This window comes from Branchiostoma belcheri, unplaced genomic scaffold, assembly GCF_001625305.1.
Source record: "Branchiostoma belcheri isolate BF01 breed outbred unplaced genomic scaffold, Haploidv18h27 scaffold13, whole genome shotgun sequence".
NCBI classification, from domain to species: Eukaryota; Metazoa; Chordata; class Leptocardii; order Amphioxiformes; family Branchiostomatidae; genus Branchiostoma; species Branchiostoma belcheri.
The window spans coordinates 2,053,487-2,071,667 of record NW_017802713.1 but is presented as its reverse complement, the minus strand read 5'-3'; the positions used below and the strand labels follow the sequence as shown (position 1 = coordinate 2,071,667).

General features: G+C 39.4%; 2 protein-coding genes across 3 annotated transcripts in view; one reads left to right on the top strand and one right to left on the bottom strand.

The window, feature by feature from the left end:
• Positions 1-1,222, bottom strand: part of LOC109463952 (apolipoprotein(a)-like) — a 27,896-nt gene extending 26,674 nt beyond the window's left edge. For both annotated transcript variants that reach the window (XM_019760868.1, XM_019760867.1), the window contains exon 1: positions 793-1,222. In XM_019760868.1, coding sequence (XP_019616427.1) covers positions 793-873 — 81 coding nt within the window. In that variant the 5' untranslated portion in view covers positions 874-1,222. The remainder of the gene's footprint in view (positions 1-792) is intronic.
• Positions 1,223-2,730: 1,508 nt separating this feature from the next.
• On the top strand, positions 2,731-17,723 carry LOC109463964 (methylcrotonoyl-CoA carboxylase subunit alpha, mitochondrial-like). Its single transcript, XM_019760881.1, has 18 exons — positions 2,731-2,832; positions 3,157-3,203; positions 3,946-4,091; positions 5,144-5,239; positions 5,586-5,707; positions 7,203-7,350; positions 7,822-7,943; positions 8,682-8,793; positions 9,507-9,588; positions 10,132-10,259; positions 10,914-11,097; positions 11,788-11,897; positions 13,080-13,296; positions 13,756-13,842; positions 14,237-14,286; positions 14,864-15,001; positions 15,593-15,778; positions 17,492-17,723. Exons 1-18 carry the CDS (start codon positions 2,774-2,776, stop codon positions 17,624-17,626), a joined length of 2,169 nt encoding a protein of 722 aa, XP_019616440.1. The 5' UTR covers positions 2,731-2,773; the 3' UTR covers positions 17,627-17,723.
• The last annotated feature ends 458 nt before the right edge of the window (positions 17,724-18,181 follow it).

Below are 18,181 nucleotides of genomic sequence, written 5' to 3'. Positions count from 1 at the left end.
GGGGAGTTCAGGGGAAGTTTGGTCGGCCCTTCAACTGTGGTATAATTACTTTCCTTAGGGGTTATGTTGGCCCTGGAGCCGAGAAATTGGCCTGTGTATTGTAGGCCCTGGAAACAGTCTGGTACCTAGACTAGATTTTTCTACAGTCCTTCAATCCAAGAAGTGACTATCAAAGAAGCTCGGGTACTGCGACGAATTGTGACCGTAGCTAGCTACTGTAACGTTATCTAAAGAAGTACTCGAGCTTTTGTAGAACACGTTTAGCCATATTATAAATTGCATTAAAACTTGCGCCTGTCTACCGGCTCTAATGACATTGATAGAACAGGGGAAAATCACTACAGTATGGTTTTCATTAGCTCTTCAAAACAAGCCTTGGAAGTTTTGAAAAAGGGGTACTAGTATGTTCCCCTGTATGTCTACGAAGTTCTCGATTAATACACTAAAATAACATGCGTTATAATATTGAGCAAAAGTATATCTTGATTTTTTCAGCATATACAGACGTCTTATTTTAGTATATTATATTCCATAACTAAATAAAATTTAGAACAGCTGTTTCTCAGCTGTAGCCACCACCATACATATATTCATAATTTTTCTTTATACGATCAACCGATTCAAATAAGCCAGATCGAAAATTTATGCATTTTTACCATAATCCATTTCATCGTATTCATTGAAACTGGAAAACAATTCAAAGCAATTTAACAACAGGAACAAATAGATATTGAAAAGAAAGAAAACTTAAATATTCTGATAAATAAACGATACTAGTTATTACGTACTTACCTCAGTTTTGTTCAATAAACAAGCTGTGATAATGAGTAGAAGTATGACGGTCTTGCTGATGGTAACTTGGAACCATTCCATGGCTGATCACGACGATTTTCTACACACGATCGAAGTACTAGAGTTCCGAGAAAGACCCAACAAATTATGACCCGGTCCTGTACTGCTGTCCAGACGACACGGCCAAGTCTACGGCTACTCCTTGACACAGCTGCGGCAACTGGAGTCCTTCTACCCCGCTGGTCTTGTCAGATAACTTCTGCTCCCAAAGATCAAGATCACGACGATCTTTTCACGTCCGGTCGGTGCTCTCTCTTGGGAACAGGCCGTGTAAAATGACCCGCAGGATTCTGACTCTCTGGTTCTTGTCAGAGGGTCCTGATCAGAACCACATGTGGAGGATGTGTTTCGTCCCGTTGCCAAGACGCCCCGGAGCGAGGACGGCGAGTCGGGCTGAGGATTATGCAGAGAGGGGGCATTCCGCCACATAAGGACGGCGTCAATCAATGTCAAAACCAGGAGGACGGCATCTATCAATGTCATCACTAGAGGGACTGAATCTATCAATGTCAACTACTCAAGAAAAGAAGGACGGCATCTATCAATGTCAACACCAGAAATAAGCACTGCATCTATCAATATAATATCATCACCAGGAGGACGGCGTCAATCAATGTCAACACCAGGAGGACTGCGTCTATCAATGTCATCACCGGAAGGACTGCATCTATCAATGTCATCACCGGAAGGACTGCATCTATCAATGTCAATACCTGAAGGACTGCATCTATCAATGTCAACTACTCAAGACCAGAAGGACGGCATCTATCAATATTAACACTAGAGGGGATGCATCTATCAATGTCAACTACTCAAGACCAGAAGGACGGCATCTATCAATATTAACGCTAGAGGGGATGCATCTATCAATGTCAACTACTCAAGACCAGGAAGGCTGCATCTATCAATGTCAACACTAGAGGGGACGGCATTTATCAATGTCAACTACTCACGACCAGAAGGACGGCGTCTATCAATGTCAAAACCAGGAGGACTGCATCTATCAATGTCAACTACTCAAGACCAGAAGGACGGCGTCAATCAATGTCAAAACCAGGAGGACTGCATCTATCAATGTCAACTACTCAAGACCAGAAGGACGGCGTCAATCAATGTCAAAACCAGGAGGACTGCATCTATCAATGTCATCACCAGAAGAACTGCATCTATGACAGGGAGCTAAAACGTCTTTTTAACTCCATGATCAATGTCAACACCAGAAGGAATGCATCTATCAATGTCATCATCAGAAGGACTGAATCTAACGGTGTCATTAGGCCATGTTGATTAGATTATATGGATGACATCATCTGCGAACTCCAAAACTGATGCGAGCGTGCGAATATAAAAAAAAGGTTGGCCAAAAGAAAAAAAAAAAGTTGCGTTCATTATGAAATCTACGTAGTTTTGAAGGTTAAACAAATGACACAGAGTATGGTTTGTTTACATTTTCGTCTTTTTCGTTTGATTTTGGCATTCTATGACTACTCTACTCTACTCTACTCTGACGTAACATGTAACGTTGCTACATTTGTATTGTGTTACTGCCGAAACTACTCTGAAAACGAGTTACATAAAATTCTTGTTATTCTTGCTCCTTCACAAAACATCTACCCTGGGTGCCAAACTACTAGTATCGAGCCGTCAGCCGTTTTCCTTCGCCCGCCTATCTAAATTAGCGCCACGGAGGAGTTGAGCCCAGGAGAATTTGTCCTCTTGGCTGGGCTCTTTGGCTCTTGACTGCCGAAGGAAAACGGCTAAAGGCCCGATACTAGTTTGGCACCCAGGGTACAAAACATCAAACAGAATGAATGCAAGTGCCCCACACTTTCTTCTGTATACCGAGAAGCAGCGCCTCCTTGCGGGTTGGGTAGAAAAGGCAGTCCCGAGGGCACGGGGTCATCATCAAATCGTCATCAACATGGCGGGCGTTCTGAGGTTGACCCGATGGGTCGGCGGACTTCGTGGCTCTTTACTGCCGTAAGTACGATATCTCCAACTTCTAGTGAACTCATGGCTCGTTCTTGATGCCTTCTTGATGTTTGATATCGTTTTAATAACATACAGGCTTCCGTTGTGGCGAGTTCATATGCATTTTGCTGGTGGGGAGGGGGGCGTTTACTTTTGCGTTGTCTTTCGAGTATTTTCGTCCATTCCTGGTATCAGAAATGGAGACAGAGAAGCGTACATATCTTCTTAATAGGAACCAGCTATCTATAGCGATAGAATATTAAAAAATGAGGACGATTATGAAGATAGGTTTTGTGTTTAACGTTGCTTGTTTTTACACACACTAAATTACAGTGCCCAAGGCGGCCACCATGTGCAACAAGGGTCTAAATATTCTTCAGGTTAGTAGAAATTTAATACATGTTAGGTTGAAAGTTATATTTATTCTTATAGAAAAAAACCCTTTAATTTCCATCATAATACTGCTGTTGTATTTCTCCATGTATATCATGTATATGTTCAACAAAACAAACCAATAGATTTACCACAAATTATTTACAATGACGTGTGTGAGTGACAATATCATTGCTGTAGTTTAAACTACGACAATGATATTGTCACTCACACACGTCATTGTAAATAATCAAATTTAGTGCTTGGCACTGATATTGTGCCAACAGCCTGGGATTCGAACCCCCAACCTTCTAGTTCAACAGCTGCTTTGCTAAGGCCACAGCAAGTAAATTTTATGGGTGACGTCATCCTCCGCAGACTCCAAATCTAATGTGAGTGGCCAAAAGAAACAGGGTTCCTACAATTTAAAATTTTGACTTAATCATTGTACAAATAGTTTTGATTCAGTGGGAACATCACATATACACAGCCAGCATCACATATCACTGCATCAAAGAAACAAAACATTAAATCAGAGCCTTGTCTTGTCTCCTCACTTCTTACTTATCTGCCATCCACCTCCCAGCATGGCAACAGACATCTTTGCCCATTTTCGGCATGTTGACCACTGTCAGAAGGCAACAAAATTTCTTTTTTTTTCTCCAAAATCAGGCGAAAATTAATGCGTGCGCTGATATCATCCATAAAAATTACTTGCTGTGGCCTAACGTGTGTCTTGTACACTTCCAGCTCCCTCCACAGTTCTGATCAACAAGATCCTGATAGCTAACCGTGGTGAGATTGCGTGCCGTGTGATGAGGACAGCCCAGAAGCTGGGCATCAGGACAGTAGCCGTGTACAGTGATGCTGATCAGGACTCCATGCATGTCGCAATGGTGGGCTTCCAATAGACCAGTTTATCTTTCACGTAGGGGTGGGTACCTGTATAGAAAATTCAGGTCCGGATCAGGTCCAGAGGATCAGGTCCAGAGGATCAGGTCCAGAGGATCAGGTCCAGAGGATCAGGTCCAGAGGATCAGGTCCAGTGGATCAGGTCCAGAGGATCAGGTCCAGAGGATCAGGTCCAGAGGATCAGGTCCAGAGGCTCAGGTCCAGAGGATCAGGTCCAGAGGATCAGGTCCAGAGGAACAGGTCCAGAGGATCAGGTCCAGAGGATCAGGTCCAGAGGATCAGGTCCAGAGGATCAGGTCCAGAGGATCAGGTCCAGTGGATCTGATGATTGTTGTACAGTAGCACTATTATCATATCTTGGAGCGTGAAACACTCAATAATGTGTTATGTATTATGTTCAAGTTGTACATATATTGAAGCTGAACACAGTTACAGAAAGAGACAAACATGGATTTAGGCCAATCTACATGTAGTTGGATTCAGGGTTATTTTCTTTACCTGCCATGGCCAGATTATCGAAAGATGTGTGTGCAATCTACAGAAATGTACATCAGGTCTGATGATCCAGTTTTCGGGTTTCGTTTTTTTTGACTCGGTTCCCGAATGTTGTCCCGGTCTAAACCCATCCAGTTGAACTGGTACCCACCCCTTATTAGCATGCTGTTAAGGCCAGAAAGTTGTAGACAAAAAGCAGGCAACAGTTGGGTGATGTGCCTGCTGATAATTTGCATATTTACTTCCAGTAATTTGTATGTAAAATGTAAATGATGAAAACAAAGACAGCGATCGGCCGTATTGATGCAATTGTAACATTCTATTTTTACAGATAAGGGATTTCTTTTAGCTATGAGTCCTAAAATGGTCAAACCTAGATTACTTCTGCCCTATAGGTAAGAACCTTACAAACAAGCAAACAAAGAATCATGAAAATATATTGATGACCTGAGCTGTTCTGCTTGCAAGCAAACAACTGCAGTTTCTGTGGAAGTAGACAGGGGGTGCAAATGTCATGCTCTTGTACACTTTGTTCTTCCAGGCAGATGAGTCCTACAACATCGGCCCTGCACCTTCTCAGGAGAGTTACCTCAACATGAAGAAAATTCTCTCTGTGGCTAAAAACACAGGAGCTCAGGTTAGTATCTCCAGATACATGACTGTATTTTCGTTATTAGGCCTAGGAAAAAATGTTTTGTTTCCTGTTTCCTGACTGATCCTAGAAAAAACTGCCATTAGTAGTTACTATTAACCAAGAAGTTGAATCAAATCTAAGTTATTGACACAAGTAAAGGCATCATCAAACCACAAGTTTTTGTGCCATTACAAAAATGATACCGATATTGATACTAGTTAAACATAAGAAACATCAGCCATAAGAAAATCTGTTTCACTAAATCTAGTGCAATGAATTAAATGCATTATCCTAAGCCACAAGTTATTCCAGACTTTGAAAAAAAAGAGTTTTTTCTTCTCCATTGCAGGCCATTCATCCAGGTTATGGCTTTCTGTCAGAAAACACAGAATTTGCCGACTTATGTCAACAAGAGGGAGTCATCTTCATTGGTCCACCTTCCTCAGCTATTAGAGACATGGGCATAAAAAGGTAAAATTTTCATTCTGAAATATCAGATGTTTTAATTCGGTAAACATATTGTTTTGCTCTGTTTCCTCTTCTTCTCCTCCAAACAAATAAGGTCAATGACCTGCACCAGACGTCTGTCACCATGGTAACTGGTGTTGGGTCATGTTTTGCAATTTTATAGCAGGAGGAATTTAGACTCCTGTCTGACCATATATATGAATGTGTTTGAGTAAGAACTAGAGTTCCACGATCTCATACCTTCGCCAAATGATGTTAGCCTTTATGAATAAGAAATATGCTAATCACCCTGATTATGCAAATAGGATCCTCAATTGCATGAATTATATCAGTCTGTTGATCATATTCTCCACCAAAAGACAGTCTTATCTTAACAAAGAATGCCATTTTCTCATAAATTATGCAAATGTGGTCCTTATTTGAATAAGTTATGTTTAATTATGTTCACCTTCACTTAACTTTCAAACACCCCAAGTATGAAATTCCAGGCAGTTACCACTACGCAATTATAACATTTTCTCATTAATTATGCAAATTAAGTGTTCATTTGCATAATCAATATTTGCCTGTGTTTCTCTCGTTCTTAATAACATATGTTACAAGCTTGAACTTCCTATCATGGAATGCAGCTGATTTATAGAATTTCCTCATTAATTATGCAAATTACATCAATATTTGCATAATTGTAATATCATTATGTCAAGCATTACTTAAGCTACCTACATACCAAAAATCACGATGATCCATCAATCGGTTCTTGAGTTATCCTCTTTTAAACATTTGTCCTTTAAACCCCCCTGCAGTTCTAGAGCAAGCCGCTAGGCAGTTCTAGACCAAACTCACGTCACTTCGTCCCCAGCACAAGAGCTACCTACCATCCAAATTTCATCACCATAGCATGTCTGGATCTTGAGATATCAAAACCAGAAGTTCAGCTGCAGTACCATAACAAGCCGCTAGGGGGTCCAAAATCTAATCATTTTGAGGTCTCATCAAGACCTACCCATCTACCAAGTATCAAGACAATCCATCAAGGCCTTCTCAAGTTATCGTGTTGACAGACAGACAGACACACACACACACACACACACACACACACATACACGAACGCCCCTGAAAACATAACCTTCTTGGCGAAGGTAATTAACAGAGCAGACCATATGCGAAGGTAAACATTATGCATTTGGTTTGCAAATGTTACCTTTCTAGTGGTATACTGTTTTATAATTTTATGATTAAGACTTTATATATAGATACTTATTATTGTAGCCTATTCCTAGAAAAGCTAGGAATTTTGACCTCCCTGATTTGTTTCTGTCATCCTCCCATTCATTAAAAACGCTTTTAAAAAAGATTCTCTGAAACTTTCTGTTTACCAACTGAAATAACACAGATAATTTTAGATTTGGAAAGTACCCTCTGGCCTAGTGTCAGGATCACTAACCACTACTCAATGTAATACATTGTTGTTGAAATTTGCCACTTTTTTTCTCTCAAGTACTTCAAAAGCCATCATGTCTGCTGCCGGGGTGCCAATCATTGAGGGTTACCATGGCGAGGACCAATCAGTGGAGAGATTGAAGGCTGAGGCAAAGAAGATTGGTTACCCTGTTATGGTGAAGGCTGTGAGAGGGGGAGGAGGGAAGGTGGGTGTTTATTATGTTAACATATTGTTTTTGCTATGTTTCTTCTTCTTCTTCTTCTCCAAACAAGTGAGGTCAATGACCAGGACCAGATGTCTGTCACCATGGTAACTGGTGTTGGTTTACTTAATGTTGCAACTAGAAAGGTAACATTTGCAAAGCATATGGTCTGCTCTGTCAATTGTTACTCAAATACATTCATATATATGGTCAGACAGGAGTATAAATCCCTCCTGCTATAAAATTGCAACATTATGTAACCAACACCAGTTACCATGGTGAGAGACGTCAACAAATCAAGTCATTGGTCAGGTCAGAGGTCAGCTTTTGGAATGGAAGAAGAAGAGGAAACGTAGCAAAAACAATATGTTTTCCTTCGGCAAACATAACTATTGGCTATCATTTGACATTTCTTCTTGGACATAAGACACTTAAACTTTAGCTACAGTTTGTATATTCTGTCTTCTCTTATAGGGCATGAGAATAGTGATGACAGAGGCAGAGTTTGAATCTCAGTTGGAATCAGCCAAGAGAGAAGCTCTGAAGTCCTTCAACGATGAAGTCATGCTGGTTGAGAAATTTGTGGACACTCCAAGGTGAAACTGTCATGTATTGTTGTTCAACTCTGAACTAGGAAGAACTCCACTCTTCTTCTAGTATATTGTATTTCTGAATGGGTAAATATGATTGCAGGTAAACAGTGGTAGAAACCTTTTTTTCAGTGTTCTTCAATATTGCAGATGAGTCAAAATTTTGTTCTGCAATTTGCAAACACACTTTCTGTAAATACACAAGCTTGTGTTAAGTATCCATACTACAACCTTCTCAAAAAAATACCATCATTATGATTCATATATTTACATCATGATATATATAACTTTGTAACCCATAGCATTACTGTAACATTCTTTCTTTATTATCTCATTTTATCATTTCGTAGTTCCTCAGATATATAGACATCAGGAAATATGTGGGTTTTTAGTTGCGTGCAGTCTCCTTGTGAGAACCATTGAAAACCAATCCTGCCTGATTATTTCATTCTGCAAAATTGCAGATTGTAGAATCTTTCATCTGCAATCTTGAAAATCTACCTACACTTTGCAGAAAATGGGTATTTTAAACACTGCTAAAAGTCTTGTAGCCTTTTTTTTTTCTCTGGCTGAAAGGGCAGTGGCAATTTACTGTGGCATTGCATCCTTGAGAAAGACACTTTACACAACTACACAAAACCACTCTCCTACGGCTTAAAAATAGCTATGACTCAGATTTCCCTTTACCTTTTGCTATATATGACTATAAAAGACTCCCTTTCTTTCTTTTGTTAACAACAACAGACACGTGGAGGTCCAAGTGTTTGGAGACCAGCATGGGAACGTGGTGTACTTGTTTGAGAGAGACTGCAGTGTTCAGAGGAGACATCAGAAAATCATCGAGGAAGCCCCAGCTGTGAGTACAGTTGTACTTGTACAAGTATAGAAAACATTATGAAACAAGTTTGAACTGTAATGGCCCACACAAAAAATTGGACTCACCCAAATTTTTGACGGTACAACTCCATTCCTTGACAAAGACTGAAGTTGTACTGTCAAAAATTTTGGTGATTCCAATTTTTTTATGTTGGCCATTTCAGTTCAAACTTTTCATAACACAGTTTCATAATAACTTCTACATGTACCAACACAGATGAACTTTCAAGATAAGTAGAAAACATTGTTAGAAGTTACTGTAAATGTAATCTCCATGCAAATGTTAAGGTTGAAAACCGTAATATATTCTGACTGGTCTGGCTTCTCTGTCAGACATAAGTTTTGACATTAGTCAGAAAACATTACAATTTTCTACAGGAGCATTCTAACTTCGAAGCACTGAAATGTACATGATAATTTTATTTTCATTGTGACATCTCCACTCTTTTAATTACAACACAGGAAACTCATTCCCATTTCTGTTACTACTTTTTTTAAATTAATACTTTTACACCATTGTTTCAAGTTTTCAACTGTGGACTTAAAACATACTTACAACTAAACCCCCACTTACAAAAATGAATGAAGTTACAGTATGCCAGTAACAGAACTGGTGATTTGTACCATTATTGTAAGTTCCAGGCTTAGAATTATAATGTAGGTATTGATTCTGATGTGGGTTTTGTCTTTTAGCCTGGATTGACAGAAGAAGTGAGAAGAAGACTGGGTGAGGCAGCCGTCCGAGCAGCCAAGGCTGTCAACTATGTGGGGGCAGGTGAGTAGCGACTGGCATGGTTTGAAACTGGGGAACTTGTAAAAACTTCCACTTGTAGTTGCTCCAAGTGCCATGCATGGTTTATATGATTTAGGGCCAAAATGCCAATGCTCAAATCTGAAACATGTAAAGCTTGAAATGTGAAATGAAAGAAGAAAAAGTTCACAATACATCAATAGATCATTGTGATAGAGCAATCCAATATCCCTGTCTACCACTTTCAAAATGTAAAAATCAACAACTTTGAATGGATATGAAGCCACTCTTTCATTGGTCAATTCTCTAATTACCATGCTATGATTGGTTGTACTGCTAATTGTGATGGACATTCAGCCATTCTCTCATGGGTGAATTCTCTAATTACCGTGCTATCATTGGTTGAACTGCTAATTGTGATGGACATTCAGCCATTCTCTCATGGGTGAATTCTCTAATTACCGTGCTATCATTGGTTGAACTGCTAATTGTGATGGACAGCAGCCAGAATCAATCTATTGGAATTCCACTTGTAATGCTGGTGAAACATAAGAAGTGTATTTACAGGAACTGTGGAGTTCATCATGGATAAGCACCAGAACTTCTTCTTTATGGAGATGAACACCAGACTTCAGGTGGAACATCCTGTCACTGAGATGGTCACACACACAGACCTGGTGGAGTGGCAGATTAAGGTGAGTAACTCACTATGTTAGGTCATTCAAGCTTGACGTTTTAGATGACATTCTTTTGTATGTCAAACCTAGGCCTAGTTTGATGTGGGTCTTCCGGCCTGTATTATAACCAGTGGTTTCACACAGATAGAGTGATCTGGAAGAGTATTGTACAATTTCGAGCACCTACATTGTTCGTGTATAAAGGGAAGACTTAGTAGCTGCTGATGTTCTTGGATTTGACAGTTTAAAATTGTTCCTTGTTGCAGATCTTGTGCTGTAACTGTGCTGGTTGGATAAATTTTAGCTGTAGTTTACTGCAGTGTTGTTGGTTGCTTATACATGTAGAAGAGCAATTTGTGGGAAGTTGTTAACGTAGAGTCTTTCACGTTCAGTCACAGTTCTGGTACTAGATAAAGCAGAAGACTAAACTATTACACTAAAACTGTGTGTACAACATTACTCCCTAAACAACATCATCCATTGGCAATCTGTTCTCAACTCTGTAATCTTCCGCTGCAAATTCTTCGGCAATGTCTGGGTCCGTCTGTGTTCTTAGTGTGTATTTTGATTCCTGCTATTATTGTATTTCTACTTGTATGTTTTATTTTATATGGGCCATGGATGCCTGAAATAAAAAAAAAAGATGAAAGAAAACCTCTGAAACCCCTACAGGCAGCGGCAGGAGAACCCCTCCCTGTGACACAGGAGGACATCAGACTGACAGGACACGCCTTCGAGGCCAGGATCTACGCCGAGGATCCCGCCAACAACTTCATGCCGGGGGCGGGGCCTCTGGTTCACCTGGCAACCCCCGCCGCTGACGACACTGTCAGGATAGAGACCGGTGTCCGAGCAGGTACGGAACTTGTTAGAGGCACAGACAAGTGATTAAAAGCATCTTTGTCAAACTCTTTTGATCTATAAGGCAGAGGAAAAAAATGTGTTTCAGTCCTGAAAAAAATAAGTTTGGTAGGTAGGGATTATCTTTTTATTTCTTTTTTTTCAGACTTCGGTGATATCTATATGGGGGTCCAACTTACACAGTACAGTTACACTTGCCTGAGGACACTTTTATTTTCAATGTCACTGTTAGAAAACCAATTGTACAATGCTTTATCACTAAGGTGTCAGATCATGGAGCTAGAAAAGGTTGATCAGCTCAAAAAATTAAGTCCCTTGCAGGGGTCCACTGACTCCCAAAAAAAGTCTAGGGTCAGCAGGTTTTTTGAGGGTCAGTCGGGAAACAGGAAACACAACATTTTTTTCCTAGGCTTAAGTGGTTTTGGCAAAGGTAGTCAACCTAAGGTAGACAAGAAGCGAATTTTTATGATGCATACAAATCAAAGTCTCACAGAGGCACTACTGTTGTCATACCTTTCAGTCTCAATGTTGATTTAGGAAGGAAAAGTGGGTGCCTTGTTCCAAGCGCCACCTGTCAGTTTACAACTTAAGTGCATGCTATTTTATACAATGTGCACATGTAGTGTCAGAAATGAGGTGTGTGGAAGTTACGAATGTGCTGATTTCTGTGGATTGTTGCTTACAGGGGATGAAGTGTCTGTACATTATGACCCTATGATTGCCAAGCTGGTGGTTTGGGGACCAGACAGGCCAGCAGCTCTCAACAAACTCAAGCACTGCCTCACACAGTACAATGTAAGAAAACCAGCCTTTGCATACATGTATCTTTGTCTTATTACCTTCGTCAGAAGGTTATGTCTTTAGGTACACCATACATAGGGGTTGCTGATTTTTTCGGTTATAACATGAGGTGTGGTGCATGTATCTTTATGATATTTGGTAGGTAGGATAAGGTTGGGAAAAGGAAAGTCAAGGTCAATTTCGGTTACTCTAGTGGTTTTGTAAGGTACCAGGGGTTTTTCTGAACAGGGGAACAAGGGCGCTGCGCCCTCATGTAACAAACCAGCGCCCTCATATCAATTTTCAGATTGAAGTCTAAGTCTTTTTCAAAATCATCTTTTTCCAGTAAAAATACAAAACCAAAACCACAGAACAATAAATTCTAGCATTACAAACTATGTTACTCTCATAAAAATTCCAAAATCTTATCACAAACTTGAAAATTTAGCTCTAGTAGTAAAAGTTTGAATGGAATAAACAATGTTCATTGAGAACTTGCTCAAAGAAATGTAGCTAGACCTCCTTCATTTGCATACCATAGAACAGGCTCTGAAATGAAACATGAGACCTGAGTTTGTAGCAGCTTGGATGAATGTGTTGCAATTGTGCCATGGGAAAGGTTTCAGCTTGTGGCAAACCCAATGTTGTCATCTGGAGCTACTAGTAACATTGATCACTAATTGTGTAAGTGTATAAAGGGTGATTTGCAGATTGTGTGTACTGTTGATTGTACTTATATTTTATAAGGGAAATATGCAATGCATGAATAGAAATTTGGGAAAGATATTGAGGTTATTAAGAGTTCAAATTTTCCCCCTCAAGTAGCCTCAAAATGTCCCATTTCAACTTCAAATTTTCAAAGGCTTCACATGGGGATACCCCCCTTCCGCACCCACCCCCCCTCGGTCGCTTCGCTCCCTCGCCATGATACTGCTCCCTCATGCCAAATTTTTCTAGAAAAACCCCTGAGGTACTGCAGCAGGGTACATGGGTATGATATCTCGTGCTGTGGACATGCTATGGTCTTGATTTTTGAGTGGGACACAGATGTTTGGGCAGTAGATATCTGGTGTGGTTTTCAGCAAAATAGCTGCTGTGGTCATTTTTATTACGGAATGTGACTAGACGGGATAACTTTTATTGTTTTTTTTAAGTCAAGGTTTTCAAATGCAACTTTTTTCTATTTTTCTTATCCAGATTGTAGGTCTTGCGAACAATGTGACGTTCCTGAGTCAGCTGTCTTCTCACTCGGAGTTTGCGGCGGGGAACGTTCACACAGGGTTCATCGACCTCCACGAGTCACAGCTGTTCCCTGAAAGACAACCCCTCCCCCACGAGTCATTGTGTCAGGCGGCTCTCGCTCTACTACTTCTCGAGGAGGACCAGATGAGCATTTCCTCTGTCATGTCTCAAGGTTTGAAGATTTTTTTCGGAATGAATGAAGGGAAGAAGAAAGGAATGAAGGAAGGAATTAAGAAATGGATACTCAAATGTCATTTGATCTTCTCTGCATGCACCAATACTAGATAGAAAGTTGAATTTTTTAAATATTATCATAACAATCATGATAACTACGACATAGAATTTTCTGAAGTTAAAATTCTCACATCTTTCAGTGTATAGGGCGGTGCCTATCTCCATTTCTGTAGCCCTTTGGCTGCACAGCTATTCAAGCACTATAGCAGGGTGCTTAGTTAAACTTAGTAAGTTAGTAGTGATATGTTTTCAACCACTAGACTTTTTCTCACAAGTGTCGAGAGCTATGCATAGAAAGCTGTATGTACATTGTACTATCTTCTAAGTCTTTGGTATGACCAGATTGTTCTAAAGTACATTTTAAGTCGTACTTAACTGGATTTTTTTTTCATTTCAGATCCGTTTTCTCCCTTTGCCAGTGCCACTGGGAGAAGACTAAATCACACCTTTACGAGAAAGGTTGCTCTTAATGATGGAGACAACAGTAAGTGTAGTTTTCTTGTTTGTTTGTTTGTTTTGCACTTACGATACAATGTACAAATAAAACAAAATGTAACAAAACAAATAGACATGCATGGGAGGGCCTGAAACCTGGTGGTTTGTCTTTGGCCCTCCCCAATACTACAAGATTAAAAGATTATCATTACTAAATGAACCAAATTTTAATCAAAGAAACAATAATAGCAGAAAGTAAACAAAAACAATTCAAAGAACTAATGAAATAATACATACCATCTATCTAAACAGTATCAGCTTGTAATTAGTATCAAAAATTATACATTGAAAAGCGAAATTTTGATAATTTTTTCATTGCCAATGTTTTGAGCATTTTATGATGTTGTTAACTTGTTGTACTGTACCTGTGATTTTATTTGCAGAAGTCCAGATTCATATATCCTATGGTGGAGAGGACACATACAAAATGCAGGTTTGTGCAGTTTTGTACAATATTTGTGGCACTTAATGTTTTGACAGCATACATGTGTTATGTGTTTCCATTGTATTCTTTCAACCACAAACTTACATTTGTAGGCCACACCAATTTAATTTCTTGGTTAACGGATTTTTCTAGAAAAATAATGGAGCGGGCGGGCGAAAAAAAAATACAAACAGGTCTAGGCATCCTATTATGGCCCAAAACGGTACGATAGGAGCCATGAAGTCAACACACCAGGCTTTAAACAATAAATTTTGAACTTTTAATGATACCACTGCATTGAAAGATGGAATAACTGTAACAACTAGGAAGAAAAGGACTGCTTACAACTGTTCAGGGTAAAATATGAGTATTTTGCAGTTGATTCTGAATGTTTATTTTTTTTTTTGCAAATCAGAAAAACAGAAGCTGGCGAATCCGTTAACCAAGAAATTAAATTGGTGTTGCCTTAAAACACCAAAAAAAAAACCAACTAATTTTCCCTTCTAATGCAAAAATAAATCAGTAACAGTTTAATCTAAAATTGCAAGTCATTTTTTGAAAATAATTTGTGTGTGTATTCCCCCAGATTGCAGACCAGTGTTATGAAGTGTCAGGGTTCCTGCAGTCAGGAGGCAGTATGGAGGAGCTGAGGTGTACCATAGATGGCTCCAGGTCTACAGCCAGAGTCGCTCTGCATGGGAGCTCTCTACATGTCTTCTCTATGGTGAGAACTCTTCTGGTTTGAGAGTATATTCCTGACCAGGGCTCGAAATTGATTTTTGGGAATAGGTGCACTGGTGCACCCAACCTAAAAATTTGGGTGCACAAAAAGTAAGAAGAATGTCAGTAAAAACTAATTTCCGGGGTATGTTTCATTTCTTAAGAAAAGTACAATAATGTACTACAATGTACAAAGTACAACAATGATTTTATTATTTTTCTGACATTTAGATGTTAAGAATATGATTTTGCATACTACTATACATATAACATCTTAAAGTTTACAAATTGGGTGCACAAAAAGTTTTTGGGGTGCACAATGTAAGATAAAATAAGTAGAATGTCACAAAAATCTAATCATGTTCAAGTTTTATTTCTAAAGAAAAGTACAACAGCAATGATTTTATTATTTTTCTGACACTTAAGAATATACTGTAAACCTATGAAAATATTTGGGTGCACTGGTGCACCCACAGAAAAAAATTGGGTGCACAGCTCCAAATTTGGGTGCACTAAGGTGCACATGCACCCAGTATTTTGAGCCCTGGACGATATAGAAATGGACTGACACAGCTCTTTTCTCTTCTTTCCCTAGGATGGTCCATGTGAGATCCAGCTCCCCACACCAAAGTACATAGAGAAGCTGCGGGGGAGGGGGTCAGGGTCCACAGGGGGGGCTGTGGCACCCATGCCTGGGGTGATAGAGAAGGTGTACGTCCAGGATGGGGACACTGTGGAGAAGGGAGACCCTCTCATGGTCATGATCGCTATGAAGATGGAGGTACGGACATCTTGAATGTTACATGACACAAGTAGTCTTGAAATTAGCTTCCTTACTTGGATTGAAAGGCAAAGTTATTACATGTATTACATGTATTTATCTACTTACTTGCATGTATTACATGTATTTATCTACTTACTTACTTACATGTATGAATGAGATGTGTTGACCTGTTTTTTAATTGCTTTTAACATGTTGTACATTCATCTCTGTGATCTCTTATTAACAATTGTTTTATTGCCCAAGGGCTAATTGCAGGAACAGGAGAAACATATGGTATAAAAACAGACAATTAGTACACAGAGAACTACTGATAATTACTAAGAAACTACTAGTAAAAACTACTGGGTTTGACTTCTTTTTTGAAGACAGAGGAAGACAACATTATGTAGTAAGCTTTGATTTTTATGGAAATTTAACAGATTTCATGTTATCATGGAAGTGTATGTAACATCCAGGTTGATTGCAATGAATCTGAATCTGTTATAGAGTGTTACTTGATTTAGTGGATGCTACTAAAAAGTTTTCAAAATCTATTCAGTAAGTTGCTTGAGTAACAATTTTCTTGTGTAGATGTAGAGTAAGTAAGTAACTTTAGCTCCTTGAAGACACGTATAATATGTACATGTACATGTAAAAACTAACAATGCCTTCCTTTTGGTGCTTGACCCAAAGGGCTTGCTCATTTACCCAAGTCCAATGCTGCCAAAATGTGTGATTTGTAGTGGTTGAAAGAAAGCAGTCACACACTGTGCCTGAGATATCTTATATGTATTTTGTGAAGCTTTTTATTACCTTCGCCAAGAAGGTTATGTTTTCGTAGGCGTTCGTGTGTCTGTGTGTGTGTGTGTCAGCACGATAACTCAAGAAGGCTAAGATGGATTGTCTTGATATTTGGTAGGTGGGTAGATCTTCATGAGACGTGGAACTGATTAAATTTTGGGCCCCCTAGCGGCTTGTTATGGTACTGCAGCTGAACTTCCGGTTTTGATATCTCGTGATCTAGACATGCTAGGGTGACGAAATTTGGATGGTAGGTAGCTCTTGTGCTGGGGAAGAAGTGACGTGAGTTTGGCCCCCCTAGCGGCTTGCTCTGGAACTGCAGGGGCGTTAGTTGAAAAATGTTTAAAGGCGGATAACTCAAGAACCGATTGATACATGTAGATCGTCGGGATTTTTGGTATGTAGGTAGCTGAAGTGATGCTTGACATAATAATATTATAATTATCCAAATATTAATGTAATTTGCATAATTAATGAGGAAATTCTATAAATCAGCTGCATTCCATGATAGCACTATTCAAGCTTGTGACATATGTAATTAAGAACGGCAGAAATACAGGCAGATATCGATTATGCAAATGAAGACTTAATTTGCATAATTAATGAGAAAATGCTATAATTATATAGTGGTAACTGCCTGGAATTTCAAACTTGGGACATTTGAAAGTTATGTGAAGGTGAACATAATTAAACATAACTTATTCAAATAAGGACCTCATTTGCATAATTTATGAGGAAATGCTATAACGGCATTCTTTGATAAGATAAGACTGTCTTCGGTGTAGAATATGATCAACAGATATAATTGATGCAATATAGGATCCTATTTGCACAATCAGGGGGATTAATCTATAATTTCTTAGTCATAAGGGCTAACATCATTTGGCGAAGGTATGAGATCGTGGAACTCTAGTTTTCATCTCCTTTCAGCATGTTATCAAGGCTCCTGAAGCAGGTGTACTGGAGAGGGTTCTGTTCAAAGAGGGAGACAAGGTGGACAAGGGGTCAGAACTGGTGGTGTACCAACAGGAACAAGAGGACAGCAATGGTGAAGAGGAGTCCTAACACCTCACCAGGACTTAGGCCTAGGAAAATGAATGTTGTGTTTCCTGTTTCAGTCCTGAAAAAATCAGAGTCGATAGGTAGGGATTATCTTTTTTTTTTCGTCTTCTTTTCTTTTTGGACTTTGGTGATCTCTAGTAATCCAACTGGTACAATGTAGTTTAACAAAGTAAAAGTTGCATCAGGACACTTCTATTTTCAATGTCAGTGTTGGAACTGATTGTACAATGTTTTATCACTCACTAGTCAGATCATGGAGTTAGAAATGGTTGATCAGCTTGAAAAATTTATGTCCCTTGCAGGGATCCATAAAAAAAAGGCTGGGGTCGGCAGGTTTTTCTATGGTTGGTTGGGAAACAGGAAACATAAAATTTTTTTTCCTAGGCCTTGGGACACACCAACAAGGGAATGGCTCTTGGACCTAGAACAAAAAAATGTTGTGTTTCCTGTTTCCCGACCGACCCTAGAAAAAGTTGCAGACCCTAGACTTTTTTTGTGGACTCCTGCAAGGGACATAGATTTTTCAAGCTGATAGACCTTTTCTAGCTCCATGATCTG

Excerpts from the sequence above, each read along its gene's own strand:
- LOC109463964 (XM_019760881.1), top strand. The coding sequence starts at position 2,774 with ATGGCGGGCGTTCTGAGGTTGACCCGATGGGTCGGCGGACTTCGTGGC. Across the intron at positions 8,794-9,506 it reads TCATCGAGGAAGCCCCAGCT|CCTGGATTGACAGAAGAAGT; the intron begins GTGAGTACAGTT and ends TTTGTCTTTTAG. Across the intron at positions 14,287-14,863 it reads AGGACACATACAAAATGCAG|ATTGCAGACCAGTGTTATGA; the intron begins GTTTGTGCAGTT and ends GTATTCCCCCAG.